The sequence below is a fragment of the Bos indicus x Bos taurus genome, chromosome 10, assembly GCF_003369695.1.
Source record: "Bos indicus x Bos taurus breed Angus x Brahman F1 hybrid chromosome 10, Bos_hybrid_MaternalHap_v2.0, whole genome shotgun sequence".
Taxonomy (NCBI): domain Eukaryota; kingdom Metazoa; phylum Chordata; class Mammalia; order Artiodactyla; family Bovidae; genus Bos; species Bos indicus x Bos taurus.
The window spans coordinates 75,400,972-75,417,318 of NC_040085.1; the positions used below are offsets into that span (position 1 = coordinate 75,400,972).

General features: G+C 46.7%; 1 protein-coding gene across 5 annotated transcripts in view; it reads left to right on the forward strand.

Moving 5' to 3' along the window:
• The first annotated feature begins 723 nt into the window (after nucleotides 1-723).
• The window catches only part of SMOC1 (SPARC related modular calcium binding 1), a 146,097-nt gene continuing 130,473 nt past the window's right edge, over nucleotides 724-16,347 (forward strand). For all 5 annotated transcript variants that reach the window (XM_027552279.1, XM_027552280.1, XM_027552283.1 and 2 more), the window contains exon 1: nucleotides 724-1,089. In XM_027552279.1, the coding sequence (XP_027408080.1) occupies nucleotides 991-1,089 (99 nt within the window). In that variant the 5' untranslated portion in view covers nucleotides 724-990. The remainder of the gene's footprint in view (nucleotides 1,090-16,347) is intronic.

The following is a 16,347-nucleotide window of genomic DNA, read 5'->3' on the forward strand; positions in this document are numbered from 1 at the left end:
ACAGAGAAACTGCCTGTTGGCCTTCTAGTTCAGGCAGGGAGCCAGGACACCTGGGTTCTAATCCTGTATCCACCACCGGACCATGGGTTGGCATCATCTCATACCCACAGGGGCCCTCCCCAGCAAGGAGATGCCCAGCAGGAGCTTCCTCTCTCTCCCTGACACTGCTCCCGGGCCGCTGCTGTAGAACTTAATGTGTTACTTTGTCTGCAAGCAGCGAATGCGCCCAAGTCCCACTCCTAACGCTGGTGACCTGGCGATTTCCCAGCTGTTCTTGGTGTTGGTGCAGCCGGGAAGCAGATTTGTCAGCCCCTCCTGTGCCCTTACCCTCATCTGAGAAAACGGGGCTAGGAGTGTTTTCCCTACCTATTTCATCCGGCTGATGTGACAACTCACTTACTGAAAACTAAACAAGCTTAAGGTGTGATCATTAGCGGGCGGGCATTCTGGTATGTTCAGGCTGCTGGAGCTCTCGGACACTTTTCTGGACCGAAGGGCCAAGATAAAGTTCCTCGTTATGCCGGTCTCTCCTAGATCCCACTCGGCCGAGCCACCGAGTGTCGCTCCTCGGTGGGGACGGTCGCGAGCCGCCCCTCTTTCCTCTCTCCCATTGGCTTTCACCTGCCCGAGGGGCGGCTGCCACGGGCCTCTCGGCCAGTCAGCCAGGGCCGCCGGGCTCCGCCCCGCCCCTCCCGGGGGTTTATAACGGGAATTCCCATGGCCCGGGCTCTGGCATCCAACCTGCTGCCGCCGCGGCCCAGCCGAGCGGAGAGCGCCGCGCGCAGAGCACACGCTAGCGCTCAGCTCCGCTCTCGGGGCGGTTCATGAGCGCGCGCTTCGGCTGCAGCCTCCGCGATCCCGCGCTGCCGCCGCCCGCCGTCGCCAGGGTCCCCCGGGGTGGGAAGGAAGGCAGGAAGGCCGGCGCGGCCGTGCGCTCCGTGAAGCCCGCCACCCCTGCCCGCAGCCCGCTGCCCGGACCGGCCTGGCACCATGCTGCCCGCGCGCTGCGCCCGCCTGCTCACGCCCCACTTGCTGCTGGCGTTAGTGCAGCTGTCCCCGGCTCACGACCACCGCACCACCGGCCCCAGGGTAAGTGTGCCCCCAGCCGCGCGCCCACCTGCGGAAGGAGACCTCAGGTCGCTGGCCTTCATCCCTTGGGGACCGGAGAGGGAGGTATTAGAACCTGTGCCCCCTCCACCCCCCACCTACTACCCCGTCGCCGGTGGGCTTCTTGGCGAAGTTGCTGAAATTAAAATTTCTCCCATTGTTCCCCCCCGCCCTACCCCTTCTTTCTTGCAGCACCGACTCTGCCTTCCCCCTCCTCCCCCTCTCCCCCTACTGTCACTGGTGAGTTCTCTTTCCCCATCTCTCCTCTCGGGGCATTTTGCTCCAAGACCCTTAGAGGTGCCTCCTGCATCCGAGGTGCCTCCTGGCTCTCCGCTCAAGCAGGGCTGCTCGGTGGGCTCACCCCGCGCGCGGTCCCAGAGCGCTGGCGTTCTTGGCAGGAGGCGTCGGCGGCGGCAGGGGCGGGGGGCCGTTGGGGGGAGAGCAGCTCTGCCTCCAGGGTTTTAGGTTACCGGAGAGCCACACAAGGACCTTGTGTTGTTGTTGTTTTAAAAAGCGATCGCTGCTCGTAAAACCCACAGCAGATAATTTTAATGCTCCCTCCTGCTGGGCACAGCCGCAGAGGAGGAGTGGAGATGGGGGGCTGTGGAGAGCTGGTGGAGAGGAACTGGCAGTGTTCGAGGAGCTCTTTCCTTGCGTTCCGCCCGGGAGGTTGCACTACTTGTTGAACCTTGGTCTGATTGGAGTTCCTGAACGATGTGAAACGTGCCAATTCTGCGCACAGGGCAGGCTGTCCAGGGCATTGTAAAACATCCGGAACCGACAACATTGTGTTCCTTTCTGGGCTAGATTCTTGCTCCCATATAACCCAGTTGTCTAATGAAGGATTCTACTACCTTAAAAAGTGTACTCTTAAACCACCCACTGGTTCATTTGACCAAACTTATCCAGAGGATGGGGCTTCCCAGGTGGTTCAGTGGTAACGACTCCGGCCTGCCAAGCAGGAGGCATGAGTTCTATCCCTGGGTTGGGAAGATCCCCTGGAGAGGGAAATGGCAACCCACTCCAGGATTCTTGCCTGGATAATTCCATGGACAGAGGAGCCTGGCGGGCTACGGTCCACGGAGTTACAAAAGAGTCAGACACGACTTAGTGACTAAACAACAAGGATGACTAGAGGATCTCTGGCCAAGAATTACCTTATGTCAGGGCAGTTGTCTGTAGAGATAGCTGCCTGCCTTCTCCAGGCAGCAGGGGAGTCCATGTGGAAGTAGCTAGTATCTTTGTGAAAAGATTGGCTCCTTAACCAGCTTGTGCTTTTCTGGATATCGTTTGGCCTAGCCCATTGCCACCTGTTCAGATTGCTTGTTCTTTCTTCCTAGCGCTCGCTCCGTGAGAATCATCTTTATATCTGTCGTGTGTGTGGGAAAAGCCTCGCAAAGCTTGACAAGCCTTAATGACTGCCCAGATGCTGGCTGATTACATCTGAGCCTGGCTATCACTGTGAGATCAGATTTGCAGCCACTTAGGAAAGAAAAGTGTTTGTCCCCATGTTGGGCCGGCCCTTGCTTTTATGACCAGATGTGCAACAGCAGCAGTTAAAGTGCGGCCGATTAGAGCCAGGGCGTGTCATAAATCCTCGACAGCAGGCATTCCCGAAGCTGGGGCAAGCCAGGGCTCCGGGAGTGACTTTTATGGATGCAGATGAGGATGCCTTTTAAATGAAGCTGCTTGGTTTGATATTAGGACTCGCAGCTTTTAAACTCCGAGGTCAGGAGAGCCACGGCGTTCCCTCCAATAATTAGGAACAGTCAAGACAGAGACGCAGACCAGAGCACCCGACTGAAAGCTGGATGCCCGCCCACATGAGAGGCCCGGAGACAAATGGTGGGGGGCTCGTTTGTTGCTGGGCGAGTCTAGGGTCTCAAGCCATATGGCTCTCCTTCCTTGCCTCCTGAAACTGGAGGAAGCAGCTCTTAGGGGAAAGCTAGGGACTTCAAGGGAAAACAGAGACATGGGTTAGTTTTCCCTCGGGCTTCTTTAGTTTATTAATTTGATAGAAATGGTGGAACACAAATAGGAAGTGTAAATAGGCCTCTGTGTGTTCCAGCCGAATTTTTTTCTCTCTCTTTCTCCTTTTCTCTGTCTCTCTGTCACACAGACACAAACACATACACACACACACATTTAGAAAGTACCAAGGGAAAGCTGCTGTGTTGACCTGGATGCATTTATAGACCCCAGTAAGAGCCCGCATTTATGAATTCTTGGGCCGGGCACTTTCCATGATCACTTATGTTTATAAGAGCAAGAAGGTGGGTCTTTTTAGTGTCATTTTGAAAGTGAGACTCAGGAGGGTAAAAGCCTTGCTTGGAACATGGTGCATGCGTAGCGGTGGGAGCCACGTCCCAGTATATATGGATGTGCACGTTGTGGGCTTGTGTGCTTTTCACACCACCAAGCAGCTGCAGGAAGTGTTCATCCGACTAGCGGTGCCATTCCTGTGAAATGGGCATCAGGCGAGTCTGTCTGTAAGAAAGCACTATTAACAAGATTTTTTTGTGTCTGCATCGCTAAAGGGTGATGCCTTGAGTTTCAACCTATTCCGGAAGCCTGCAGTTCTCTTCTGTGGCTTCTTGGTGGCGTCAGAAATGCGGTCCTGGTTGTGGGCAGCAGTGTCATGAGAGGAGCAGAAACATCTGGCTGTTGCAGTGTTCCCTTGGGCATCCCTGGGTCTCTTCTGTTAATCTTTTGAGTGACAGAGGCTTAGGGATTGGCATCTTTTCCAGCTGGCTTTCTAGGAAACCCAGAGCATGCCCTTTCGGTTTAACTTTTCTGGCTCACTAATTGAGCTCCCTTGAGGCCTAGACTCCAATCCTTGCCCCCTTATTTGCTTCCTGCCTTCATAAAATGCCTGACATTTGTTTGACTCTGGCTCCCAGCAGCTATCAGGTATCAGATTGGAGGCTATTATATAGGAAGCACCTGATTTCTTGGTCTCTCGGCTCTGAGTGGCCACATGGCTACCTGGGATGCTGGTCAGGAGCTTTTTAATTATGGAGGAGGCAGCCATTTGTTTAATCCTGCACAATTTACTGAAAATGTTTCTGGGGAGGGTTAGATGGGGGAGGGGCTCTCTCAGGCCCATGGAGTCTGACGGCCAAGCCAAGCCACTGCCTGTCTTTGTCTAAACCTCCATCTGTTCTGCAGACTGGGAGCTGGGTGAAGGCAGGTTCGTGCCCAGCTTGTCCATGGGTGTATCCCCCAGAACTCAGCACAGGGCCTGGCACCTGTGGAATGAACAAACAAATGTAGATGATGCGTGCTTTAACATTTTATTTATTTATTTATGTCGGCCTCCCTGAGTGGCATGCCGAATCTTCGTTCCCCAATCAGGATTGGATCCTTGCCCCCTGTACTGGGAGCAGAGTCTTAAGCACTGGGCCACCAGGCAAGTCCCCAGATAATGCGTGTTTATCAGTGATTCACAGGTTCCATTTTCTTGATACAGGACTGGAGGCAGGGAATAGATTTTAAGAAGTTTGAGAAATAGAAGAAAAATTGGATTTCTTAATTTTTTTAGCTGTATTCTTTATCCTCTCTCCTCTCGAGAACTCCTCCTTTGAAACCTAGCTCTAGCATCACTCTCCAAGTTGGTTAGAATTGATCACTCTCTACCTTTGCACAGCTTCAATATCTGATTCACTTGTGTTCTTAACTTTGGCTAATTTTACAGTGAGCATCTTGAGATCAGACCCACATCTTCATCCTCTTAGCATTAACTTGCCCCTTTGGACTCCGTCCATTATCTTGTCTTGTTAAGTGAACAAGTTTACAACCTCTCGAGGGCAGAGTAAAGATGTTATTTGTCAGTGTGCTGGTCACACTGCAAAGTGTACTGTACATATTTATTGAAATGAATTTGACTGTACTGTGACATCCATGCTGTACTCCCTGCTCTCACTTAAATGAAATCGGTTACTTCACAATTTATTATTTTTTTCCATTTTAGGCTTTTGTTCCTAAAGTGTGTGGTGGTTATGGGAGGCGTGGGGGTGGAAAGACTGAGCAAGCAAAACTCGGATGGGGGAACAAGCTTTGGCTCCATGTAAACCCTTTTAAAAAAATCTTGCATTTGCCAAATGTGAAGCAGCTTGTAGATAGTTCCCTTCTCTTTGACTAACCTGTCTCAGTGTCTGGATGAGGGTGGGGCCTTGTGTCTGCAGAGATGCCCTTCTTATTATCTGTATTCAGAACAAGAGCCTTTTTCCCCCCCTTTTTTCCACGTGGTGGATTTAGCTGAGAGGCTACTCTGGTGTTAGGCCAAGAATCTGATTTAAACCTTTTGATGGAGCTGGCACAAATGAGGAAGACAGGAAGAGGAAGCAATCGTCTTAGAAACTCTAGGAAACCCAAGCAAATGGAAAGCACTTTGGTATTATGTCCTAAAGTTGAAGGTGCGCATTTTTTTTGGCCACCCCTCTTGTCTTGTGGGATTTTAGTTCCCCATCCAGGGACTGAACCCGAGCCCTTGGCAGTGAAAGCTTGGAGTCTTAACCATTGGGCTGTAAGTGAATGTCCCAAACGTCCACATTTCTTACGGCCTGGTGATTCCACTTCTAGGTGTACGCGCCCAAGAAAAACTCATGTCCAGAAGGAGACATATGCAACTGAGTTCACACTACCACGAACCTGGAAAGAGCCAAATAAGCCATCAGTTGGAAGGTGGAGAATTATAGTCAGTCAAAACAAATGATCAACAGTGACATGCAAAAATATGGATGCCTCTGAGTAATACGATATTAAGTAAAAGAAATACAATGAAAGATGCAATGTGACATCTTTTATAAATTTATAAACAGCTAAAGTCAAAGAAAAAACTTTTAGGAATACATAGAGCTGCAAGAAAACTATATGAAAAGAAAAACAAGGTATACAAGATCAGGGGAGGTTAGGGTGAGGCAGATATTGGATTGGCTGGGAAAATCATATTAGTGTAAGTTAGTATCAATACTTTACCTTTTCAGAGAAGGGAGGTGAGGTGAGTTTGAAGTTATTTGTCCATTGGCAAAGATCAAAATAGCTGGTGTATAAAAAATAAGTGTGGCTCCTGCATAGGCCAATATTGAGTGTGTCATGAACCAGGTTCAGTCCAGTTCAACCGCTCAGTCGTGTCCGACTCTTTGCGACCCCATGAACCGCAGCATGCTAGGCCTCCCTGTCCATCACCAACTCCCAGAGTTTACCCAAACTCATGTCCATTGAGTTGCTAATGCCATCCAACCATCTTATCCTCTGTCGTCCCCTTCTTCTCCTTCCCTCAATCTTTCCCAGCATCAGGGTCTTTTCAAATGAGTCAGCTCTTCGCATCAGGTGGCCAAATTATTGGAGTTTCAGCTTCAACATCAGTCCTTCCAATGAACACCCAGGATTGATCTCCTTTAGGATGGACTGGTTGGATCTCCTTGCCGTTCAATGGACTCTCAAGAGTCTTCTCCAACACCACAGTTCAAAAGCATCAATTCTTCGGCACTCAGCTTTCTTTATAGTCCAACTCTCACATCCATACATGACCACTGGAAAAATCATAGCCAAAGATTATGATTAATTCAGTTCTTTGCACATGATATCAGATGAACACAAATTCCCTGAGTAGGGACTCCTTTCTTGTCTCCTTCTGCTCCCTCCTGTCATCCTTTCCAGATGTACATAGTTAGAAACTACCCGCAATACTATGTTGGGAGTGATTATTGGTTTTTGTTTGAATTCTTGTCTAGTTAGACCCTGAGCCAGCCGAGGCTCTGGCGTAAATACCTACATCTTCCTGGCCAATGGGCTCATTTGTAAAGCTGAGCCCTCTGTGGGCCATCGTGCACCTTCCTTGCTCAGGGGGATCGACCTTGTACATCTGAGTTCCCAGCCCTGCGGAGCGGAAAGGTTCACTAGCTGACGCTTGGGCCAGAAGCCTTACTTGCCTGTGGGGGTGGGGAAGGCATGTTTCTGGCTGATCCCTGCCTTCATTCCGGCCTCTTTCTTCAGTCCCCATGGCAGAGGCTGGGAAGGGGAGCATGGCCCCCACTTAGCAGGTACAGGGCACCCTTTCTCTCCTGACCACATAGAGTTCTATTGTTTAAGCGGCCAAATTCTTGGCATCGCTGCTGCTGGTGGGGGGGTGATGTCAGTGTGGAGGCCCCCTCCTGCTGCATTTGTCACCGTGAAGCAGTTTGGGAGAGGACAAGGGTTGAGCTGCGGATGGGAAATCGATCAGAGCTGCTTGTGAGGCTGCCAAACAGGGTTAGCGTTGTCCAAACGTGCAGTGCGTGAACCCTGAGTCCCTGAGGGGGTAAGAGAACTGGATCTCCACCAACACTCCCAATAGCCTCATAAGGAGACCCCAAGCGACACAGGTCAGTAGAACAATTAGTTGGACTTCCTTTTGCACCTGATGTCATTCTAAACTCAATTGCTAGATCACGAATTAATCTTAACTTGGGCAGACATATTAGGTATGGAGCTCTGTGTACTTCGGCCGTCCCCTCTGTTGATTTCAGCCTCTTTCTTCTGGAGCTGGAGCTGGGTGGCCTCTACAAAGCCACTCAGAAAGTCTGGAGTCTCAGAAGAAACCCCGCCACCATCAGGGGGGACAGGGACAGAGTGAGGTTCTGCGAGATAATGTGTCAGGTGCTTTGAAACCTGACAGATACTCTATAAATGTCTGTGCCCCTTCCCATTAAAAACTATTTCTCACTGCAGCATTGATCTGATTCTACTAGATAAAGGCCAAATGGTGTTTTTTTTTTTTTTTTTTTAAGTGTTGGCAGTGGAGAAAAACTGGACTTACTTTTCCAGAATGGTTCATTTTTAGGACTAGATAGCATCTATCAGACAGCACTGGGAGTTCAAAATATGGGGCATATTAATTATGTCTTTCGAGAAATTCTGCAAAGCCCCAAGGGAGAGGACACAACAGTAGTAATAAGTGAGATGGTGAGGCGGACAGTGTTATATACCTGAGCCCCCCTCCAGGTGCTCAGTGCCCCTGAGTGGCTCAGAAACAAGGACTCCAACGACTTCCCTTCGTCAGTGTTGCTGTGGAGCAGACCTTTTGGCCGGGATGAATATGTCCTATATCTGTCCTGTCCAGTATTAGACACTTGGCTATTGAAGGGAGTTTTGTGTTGTTTGTTTGCTTCTTTGCTATTGAAGTGTTAAATGTGGTGCATAAAACTGTGGTGAAGTGGCTTTTTAACTTGATCGTAATGGATTTAAAATGTCAATAGCCACAGGTGGCTAGTGGCTATCGTATTGGATGGCATTAGGCCCTCTCCGAGGTACCCCAACTTATCTCTCACCGCATATCCCTGCCCCCACATGGGGATATACAGACTTTGGTTGCCCTGAGCTGAACTGTATTTCCTGACCTCTCTTTCACTCCTCATCTCTGTCCAAATCCCGCCCATCATTCGAAAGCCTCCACACAGTCCTCCCAGCCTCGCCCCAGGAGGGTTCTCTCGGCCCCCTGTGCTTTGCTTACCCCCAGGGCAGTGTGTGTCCCCATCTGCCCTGGATTCCAGGCTGACCAGAGAGGGAGGGCAGTGGGGCACAACCTTCAGGGGTAGACACACCCAAGTTTGGGTCTGGCTGTGCCACCGTGAGCCTGGGCTGGTCATGTAGCCTCTTGGGTCCTTGGTTCCCCAGTTTGTCTAGTGGAAGTCATAGCATCTACGTTTCAGGGTGGCGGGAGGATGAAGTGGGAAGTCTTAGCCTCCTATACCTCTTCCTACTCCTATACCTTTTCCTGTTGTAACAAATAGTACAAACCCAGAGGCTTAAGCAACACAAATTTTTTGGGGTCTGAAGCCTGACACAGGTCTCAGTGGGTTGAATAATCATCAGAGCTGAGTTCCCTTCTGGAAGCTCTAGGGGAGAATCCATTTTCTTACCTTTAGAAACTGCCTGCATTCCTTGGCTTGTAGCCCCTTTCCACCTTCAAAGCCAGGTTAGGGCTTTTTCATGCTGCCGTCTCTCTGGTTCTGACTCTTCTGCTTCCCTCTTCCCCACTTAAAGACCCTTGTGATTGAAGACATCAGGCCCACCAGGAGGGCCCAAACCATTCTCCTTATTTTAAGGTTGGCTGATTAGCAACCTTAATTCCTCCTTGCCATATAACTTGGCAGTTATTAGCATGTATTAGTTATTAGTATGTATAGCATGGCAGTTAATAGCAGCATTAGGATTAGGACATAGGCATTATTCTGCTTTGGAGAAAGAAATGGCAACCCACTCCAGTATTCTTGCCTAGGAAATCCCATGGACAGAGTCTGAGCCTGGTGGGCTACAGTCCGGGTGCTTAAGAGTTGGACACGATTTAGCGACTGAACATTATTCTGCCTACCACATTCATTGAAGGTCTAATACAGTGCCTAGGTCATAGAGGATACTTGGTGAGTGGGGGCCATTATTGTGACCTACAGCTGTGAGTTTCTTTCCTTTTAGAATGGAAGTCTCTTAATGGTGTCATTGCTTAATTATCTTTATAGACTTCATTCTGTGCTTAGTATATAATTACTGAATAACAGAATTTTTGATAAATGTAGATTGTCTCTTTCCTTTTAAAGAAATATTACACAGTAGAAAGAAGTAAAATGTAAACCAAAATATGTAATCCCCTTTGTGCAAAAAAAAAAAGTTGATTTACGTTTAGAAAAATGAGGTGGGGTATATGTTATGCTGTTAATGGTGGTCATTATGGGGATATTCCATTTCTATGAGATGTGTCTTAGTAATTATTAAAATAATTTTGTTTACAATGAGCATTTTTAATATCAGAGGAAAGTAATGTAGATTAAAACAGGCATGATTCAAAGAAATCCCTGAAACTGTCTTAATCCAGATAAGCCCCCTTCTACATCAGACACAGTCAGTCCTATGCTCATGTGGGATTGATTTTTAAGTTAGTAACTATTAATATCGGCCTCTGACTCAATTTCTGCATGCTTTGAACTCAGTCTGCTTTAAAGGAGAGTTTTCAATTAACCTCAGCAGGACATAACTGTAAAAAGTATATTTATTGCTGCTGGTGGGGATATAAATTAGTACAACCACTTTGTAGAATTATAGTTGAAACTGCACACACCCTTTGAGCTTGTAATTCCACTCTGGCCTATACCCCAGGGAAATGGGCTGAAATCTGTATTAAGAGATGTATTTAAGGATGTTCACAGGAGCAATTTTTGGTTGGAAAAATTGTAAACCAGCTAACTGTCCATCAACAGGAAACTAGAAATGGAAATTTTGATATATCCAAATAGTGGAATATTACACAATGTTGAAACTAACATAAAGCATCACTTATTATTATGGATCAAATTCATAATCAAAATATGTGGTGAAGAAAGGCAAATTGTAGAATGCATACATCATGGTGCTATATTTATAAGATGGTTGAAAGCATGTGAAAATTATATGTATTTGATTTAGGGGTACATACATACATAAAGACTCTTGAGAGTCCCTTGGACTGCAAGGAGATCCAACCAGTCCATTCTGAAGGAGATCAGCCCTGGGATTTCTTTGGAAGGAATGATGCTAAAGCTGAAACTCCAGTACTTTGGCCACCTCATGCGAAGAGTTGACTCATTGGAAAAGACTCTGATGCTGGGAGGGATTGAGGGCAGGAGGAGAAGGGGACGACAGTGGATGAGATGGCTGGATGGCATCACCGACTCGATGGACGTGAGTCTGAGTGAACTCACGGAGTTGGTGATGGACAGGGAGGCCTGGCGTGCTGAGATTCATGGGGTCGCAAAGAGTCGGACACGACTGAGCGACTGAACTGAACTGAACTGAACTGAACAAACATAAAAATGTATGATGGACTTCGCTGGTGGTCCAGTGGTTAGGACTTTGTCCTTTCATTGCGGGGGCATGGGTTCCATCCCTGGTCTGGAAACTAAGAACCCACATACCACGCATCATGGCCAATAAATAAATAAATATATGAAAATTAAGGGTAATGATAACTCTGAAGCTCAGATTATGGTGGTTACCTAGGGTGCGAGGGCAGGAGAGGGAGAAATACTGGTTGGTATTGTTTCATGGTTTTAAAGTGGAAGGTGAGTACATGGATAAATTCCTTTTTACATGTATTACATACTATATCATAACATTGTCCATAAAAGATAAAAATGCATTTGGATAGATCACAACACAGTTCTAACAGTAGGAAATAGAAGTGCTGTTTCTGCACAGTGTCCTCTGCTCCAAGTGTCTGATCATGTTTTTCCTTTCCCTCGAAGGTCATGCTCAGGGTCGTTCAACCAAACTTGTGATCCCCACCAAGCACTCAAGTATTGCCACCTCCCTCCTGCCCTTGTGAGGCCCCGAGGCCGTGCCTCCGCCCCTGAGCTCCAGGTGGGCCAGGTGGGCACAGGTGCAGTGGCCTTTTTCCATCCCTGCCTGGTGGGCCCTCTGCTCTTGTTGTACTTGCTGTCCCTTGTAGTTAGAGATGAGGTTGATCATTTTCTCAAATTTATTGGCCATTGGTTAGGGTCACCAGAGTTGGCAAATAAAAATACTAATATAAGGTTGCCTAAATTGTAAATTGCATAAACTTGAATAATATAATGTAAAATAATGTAAATTGCATAAGTTGACATTTACATAAGCACCAGATAATGTTTTAGTATACTTATTATACTAAATATAATAACTTACTATAACAATTCTTTGTTATTTGTCTGAAATTCAAATTTAACTGGGTGTCCAGTATTGTATCTGGCAAACCTGCATTATTTCCTTTTCTTCCAGGAGTCATCTGTCAAGTATTTTTGCTAGTTTTTAAAATAGGAGTGGTAGTTTTTTTTTTTTTTTTTTTTCTTCTTCACCTCACAGACTGACTTGGGAAGAGTTGTTTTTTTTTAAATACTAAGAATATCAGTTTGTTTTGCTATCATGTCTGGCAAATGCCTTTCATTATGAAAAAATACTAGTTTCAATCTTCTAAATTTTATGCCTTTGTGTAACCCATCTGTCATTATGGTTTCTCTCTTTCGTGTCAGGATGAGAAAGGTCTCTTCCTCCTAAGTTTATAGAAATTAGGGTGCATAAGTTTCTAAAGGCTGTTAGAAATGCAGTACACGGGTCATCCATCGATTTAATGTTTGATATGCATTTGTGTGGGAAATGGGCTTCCCTGGTGGAACTTCTTAAGCAGCCCCTATGGAAGGAGCACTTGTCCTGTATTTCAGAAATCCCCAATAACATTTAGAAAGAAGATATGTCAACCAGAAATATTCTGTCAGGGTTATTACTTGGGGGAAGTTTATATAGAAAGTGTTACTTTGAGTAAGCAGGCTTTCTTCGAAATGACGCTAAGACTTTGGCAAAGAGCTTAGACTCTGCTTCATCTCTGGGTCTTTTCCATTCATTAAGAAAACTTCCAAATATACAAAAGCAAAGACAAGTATAGTGAATTCCAATGAACAACTCCTGGCCAAACTTGATTTTTTCACCTGTGCCTCTAGTCCTTTGATCATATTATTTTGTACCAAGTTCAGACATTATATCTTATTATCCATAAATATTTTCATATATCTCTAAAGATAAAGACTCATTAAAAAGCACCTAACCACAAAACCACATCACAACCAAAGAATATTAACAATAATCCCTTAATATAATAGAATTCAATCAACATTCAAATCTCCTTGATTATGTCTCAGATCAAGATCCAGTTAAGGTTCTTCTCTTTAATCCTCTTTTAATCTACCAGTTTCCTCTCCATCTCCTTTTCACTTTGTAATTTATTTGTTGAATAAACAGGTTTTTCTAGGGTTTTTCATGCTAGCCTTTTTGGGATTATATTCCCATAGAGCTGTGTAACATATTCCTCTATCTTTTATATTTCCTGGAAAATGATAGTTAGACCCAGAGGCTTGATCAGATGTAGAGCTGATATTTTTTTCCATTAAGTATATTTCATGGGTGTGCTTCCATCAGGAGGCACATGCCATCAAGGGATGTTAGTGCAGTGGTGGTCATTTTGGACCCATTGATTTGATAGGCATCGCCACTGATTTTTAAACAAGTAGCAAGTGATACTGAAAAGCACTTCTCCTACCTTTCGTGTGGCAGGACCATCTTTCTTGTCTCTGAGTTGGCATGGAGGGCTGCAGAGGAAGGGACTGTGTTCCCTTCTCAGCAGTGGCCTCCGAATGGCTGAGACTACATGTGACCCCAGTGCTGTCAGAGAAACTCTGCCTGATTTCCTGGTTGGTGGCCTAGGAAGGGTGTTTCCTTGGTTTCTGGTGGAAGTGGTAAGAGCACAGGGGAGCTGGTTTTACTCTCTGGTGCTAATCCCTAGACCTTTGAAGTGTGACTGTAGATCAGCTTTGTGTGTGATCTTTGGTACCGTGTGTATCAGTTGGGAATTTATCTTATAAGAAACAGATACCATGTTTTGAACTGGCTTACCCAATGAAGGGGATTCATTGGCTCAAGTAATAGAAGGTACAGATACAAAGCAGATTTCAAGACTGGCTTGACTCAGCAGCTTAACGGTGTCATCAAACACTCAGTGCATTCATGTTCTCCCCTCTGCCTTTTTGTGGTGTCTGTTTAACCCAAAGCCTAGCTTTTCTTGGTGGCAGGATTGCTGCAGTGGTTCCACGCTTCAGGTCTAAATATCACACTTTCCAGGGGAGGGAAGAGAGAATTGGCCTCCAGACACACTTTTCTGGGTACTCTCAGATAACTTTGGCTTTTAGATTATTGATCTAAATGGAATCAAATGCCCACTCTTTTAACCAGTCCCTTTGGCCAGGAAAGTGCCGTGCTGTGAGTGATGTAGGCCTGGATTCCTTAGACCATCCCTGTGTAGTGAGGGAGGGGGGATGCCCATTTCTGGTGCGGAGGGTCAGGTTATTTTTCCTCCTTCCTCCTGACCACATGGGTGTGTAAGGTGGGAGGGTGGAAAGGATGTTGGGGCAACAAGCGCAATATCCATCTGGGGATTTGTAGCTCAGCAGAGTGGCGGGTGGTATGTGGGGTGGGAAGTCTGAGGACATTCCTGGTCAGAGCCCAGAGAGGGCGATCTCCTGTTGCTGTGTGACCAACTCCTGTACCATCACAGGAGAATAAATGACCTCCAAGCTGACATTCCCAGGTGAGGAGCTGATAGGAAAAAGGGAATGTAGGGAAGGTTTGGACGCTTTCAGAGTAGAGTAGGCCACATGAAGATGATCCCAGAGGGCCCCCAACATGAAGAGAACGTGACATCACAGGCCCACAGATGGAAGGAACACCAGAGGTGCCTTATTTCCTCCGTGAGTTAGCCCAGTGGACTGTCCGGAGTCCACACAGCTAACCCTTGGCAGAGCTGGAGCCAGAACCCAGATCTCCATCTCCATTGCTCTGTCCCTGACTTTTCCATTCAAAGATATCCTGGAGAACTTAGGAAAGTGTCAAAAGTCTGGCCAAGGGGAGGAAATAGCCTGAATTTTAGGAGAGGATTATATTTCTGAGTTGCCTTTGGCCAGTTCACCAGCATAAAGTGGTTGGAACATGTGGCCACAAACTCAGGACATGCAGAGTCTTCAACCATCCTCGTTATTATACCTTCCATTTCCTAGGGTTCTGGTTTCTTAGTCCCTGAAAGACATGGATTTCTGGTTTCTGCAAATTCTGATGGTTTCAGTTAAATGCGTAGCAGAGCAAATAGAACAAGGAGCCAGTGATAGATGCAGTTTGAAGTAAAGGTAGATCTGGTGTAAGACTCTTCGTGCTTGTCGGTAGCAATGCAGTCAGTGCACATCTGTCCAAGTTAAATGGCAAATGGTCCAGAGCACAGAGAGAGTGTTTTTTGGTTGGCACAGTGTTTTCCTGGGAGACCTTTTAAAATCAATACTCAATTTGAGGGTTGAAGTGGAAACCCTTTGTGTTTGTTGAATAGCATCTGAAAGTGTCCACAGCCCTCCTTCTGTGGATGCTTCGTATCTCTTGGGGCAGGTTCACAGCTGCACTGGCCCCAGGTAGCCTAAAGTCAGGAGCTGCCCAGAGCATAAGATGCATCATTTCCATCCTTCTCTCCTCTCCTTTGCCCTGAGGACCAGGTGCCCTCTCCTGATGGTGTGTTATTGTATTTTCTTCTCCCATCAAGGGAGAGGCTTAGAAAAAGACCAGGCCCAAATCTGTTGTGGATTCCCTTTTCTTTTATTAAAGCTGCATTTACCTTGAGAATGAAATACATCCACCGTCTCACCGCTGAGCAACGGAAGCCTGAGCCATTACCATTCGAGCTTTTTTGCCCATCCAGAAGGTAGTGTAGTGGTTGGGGTCTAAAGAAGCCTAAGATTAAGCCCTGGCTTTACTGCTTTCTAGCTGTGTGTCCTTTGGCAAAGTAGCTAACCTCTAGGTTTCAGCTTCCTCATCTGTAATTTGAAGATATTATGTATCTCATTGGGTCATTGTGGAACTTAAATGAAGTAATGGCAGGATGCTCAGTAAATATTCAGTTCAGTTCAGTTGCTCAGTCGGACTGATTCTTTGCGATCCCATGAATCACAGCACGCCAGGCCTCCCTGTCCATCACCAACTCCTGGAGTCCACCCAAATCCATGTCCATCAAGTCGGTGATGCCATCCAGCCATCTCATCCTCTGTCGTCCCCTTCTCCTCCTGCCCCCAATCCCTCCCAGCATCAGGGTCTTTTCTAATGAGTCAACTCTTCACGTGAGGTGGCCAAAATACTGGAGTTTCAGCTTTAGCATCAGTCCTTCCAAAGAAATCCCAGGGCTGATCTCCTTCAGAATGGACTAGTTGGATCTCCTTGCAGTCCAAGGGACTCTCAAGAGTCTTCTCCAACACCACAGTTCAAAAGCATCAATTCTTCGGCGCTCAGCCTTCTTCACAGTCCAACTCTCACATCCATACATGACTACAGGAAAAACCATAGCCTTGACTAGACGAACCTTTGTTGGCAAAGTAATATCTCTGCTTTTCAATATGCTATCTAGGTTGGTCATAACTTGCCTTCCAAGGAGTAAGCGTCTTTTAATTTCATGGCTGCAGTCACCATCTGCAGTGATTTTAGAGCCCCCCAAAATAAAGTCTGACACTGTTTCCACTGTTTCCCCATCTATTTCCCATGAAGTGAGATGCCATGATCTTCGTTTTCTGAATGTTGAGCTTTAAGCCAACTGTTTCACTCTCCTCTTTCACTTTCATCAAGAGGCTTTTTAGTTCCTCTTCACTTTCTGCCATAAAGGTGGTGTCATCTGCATAT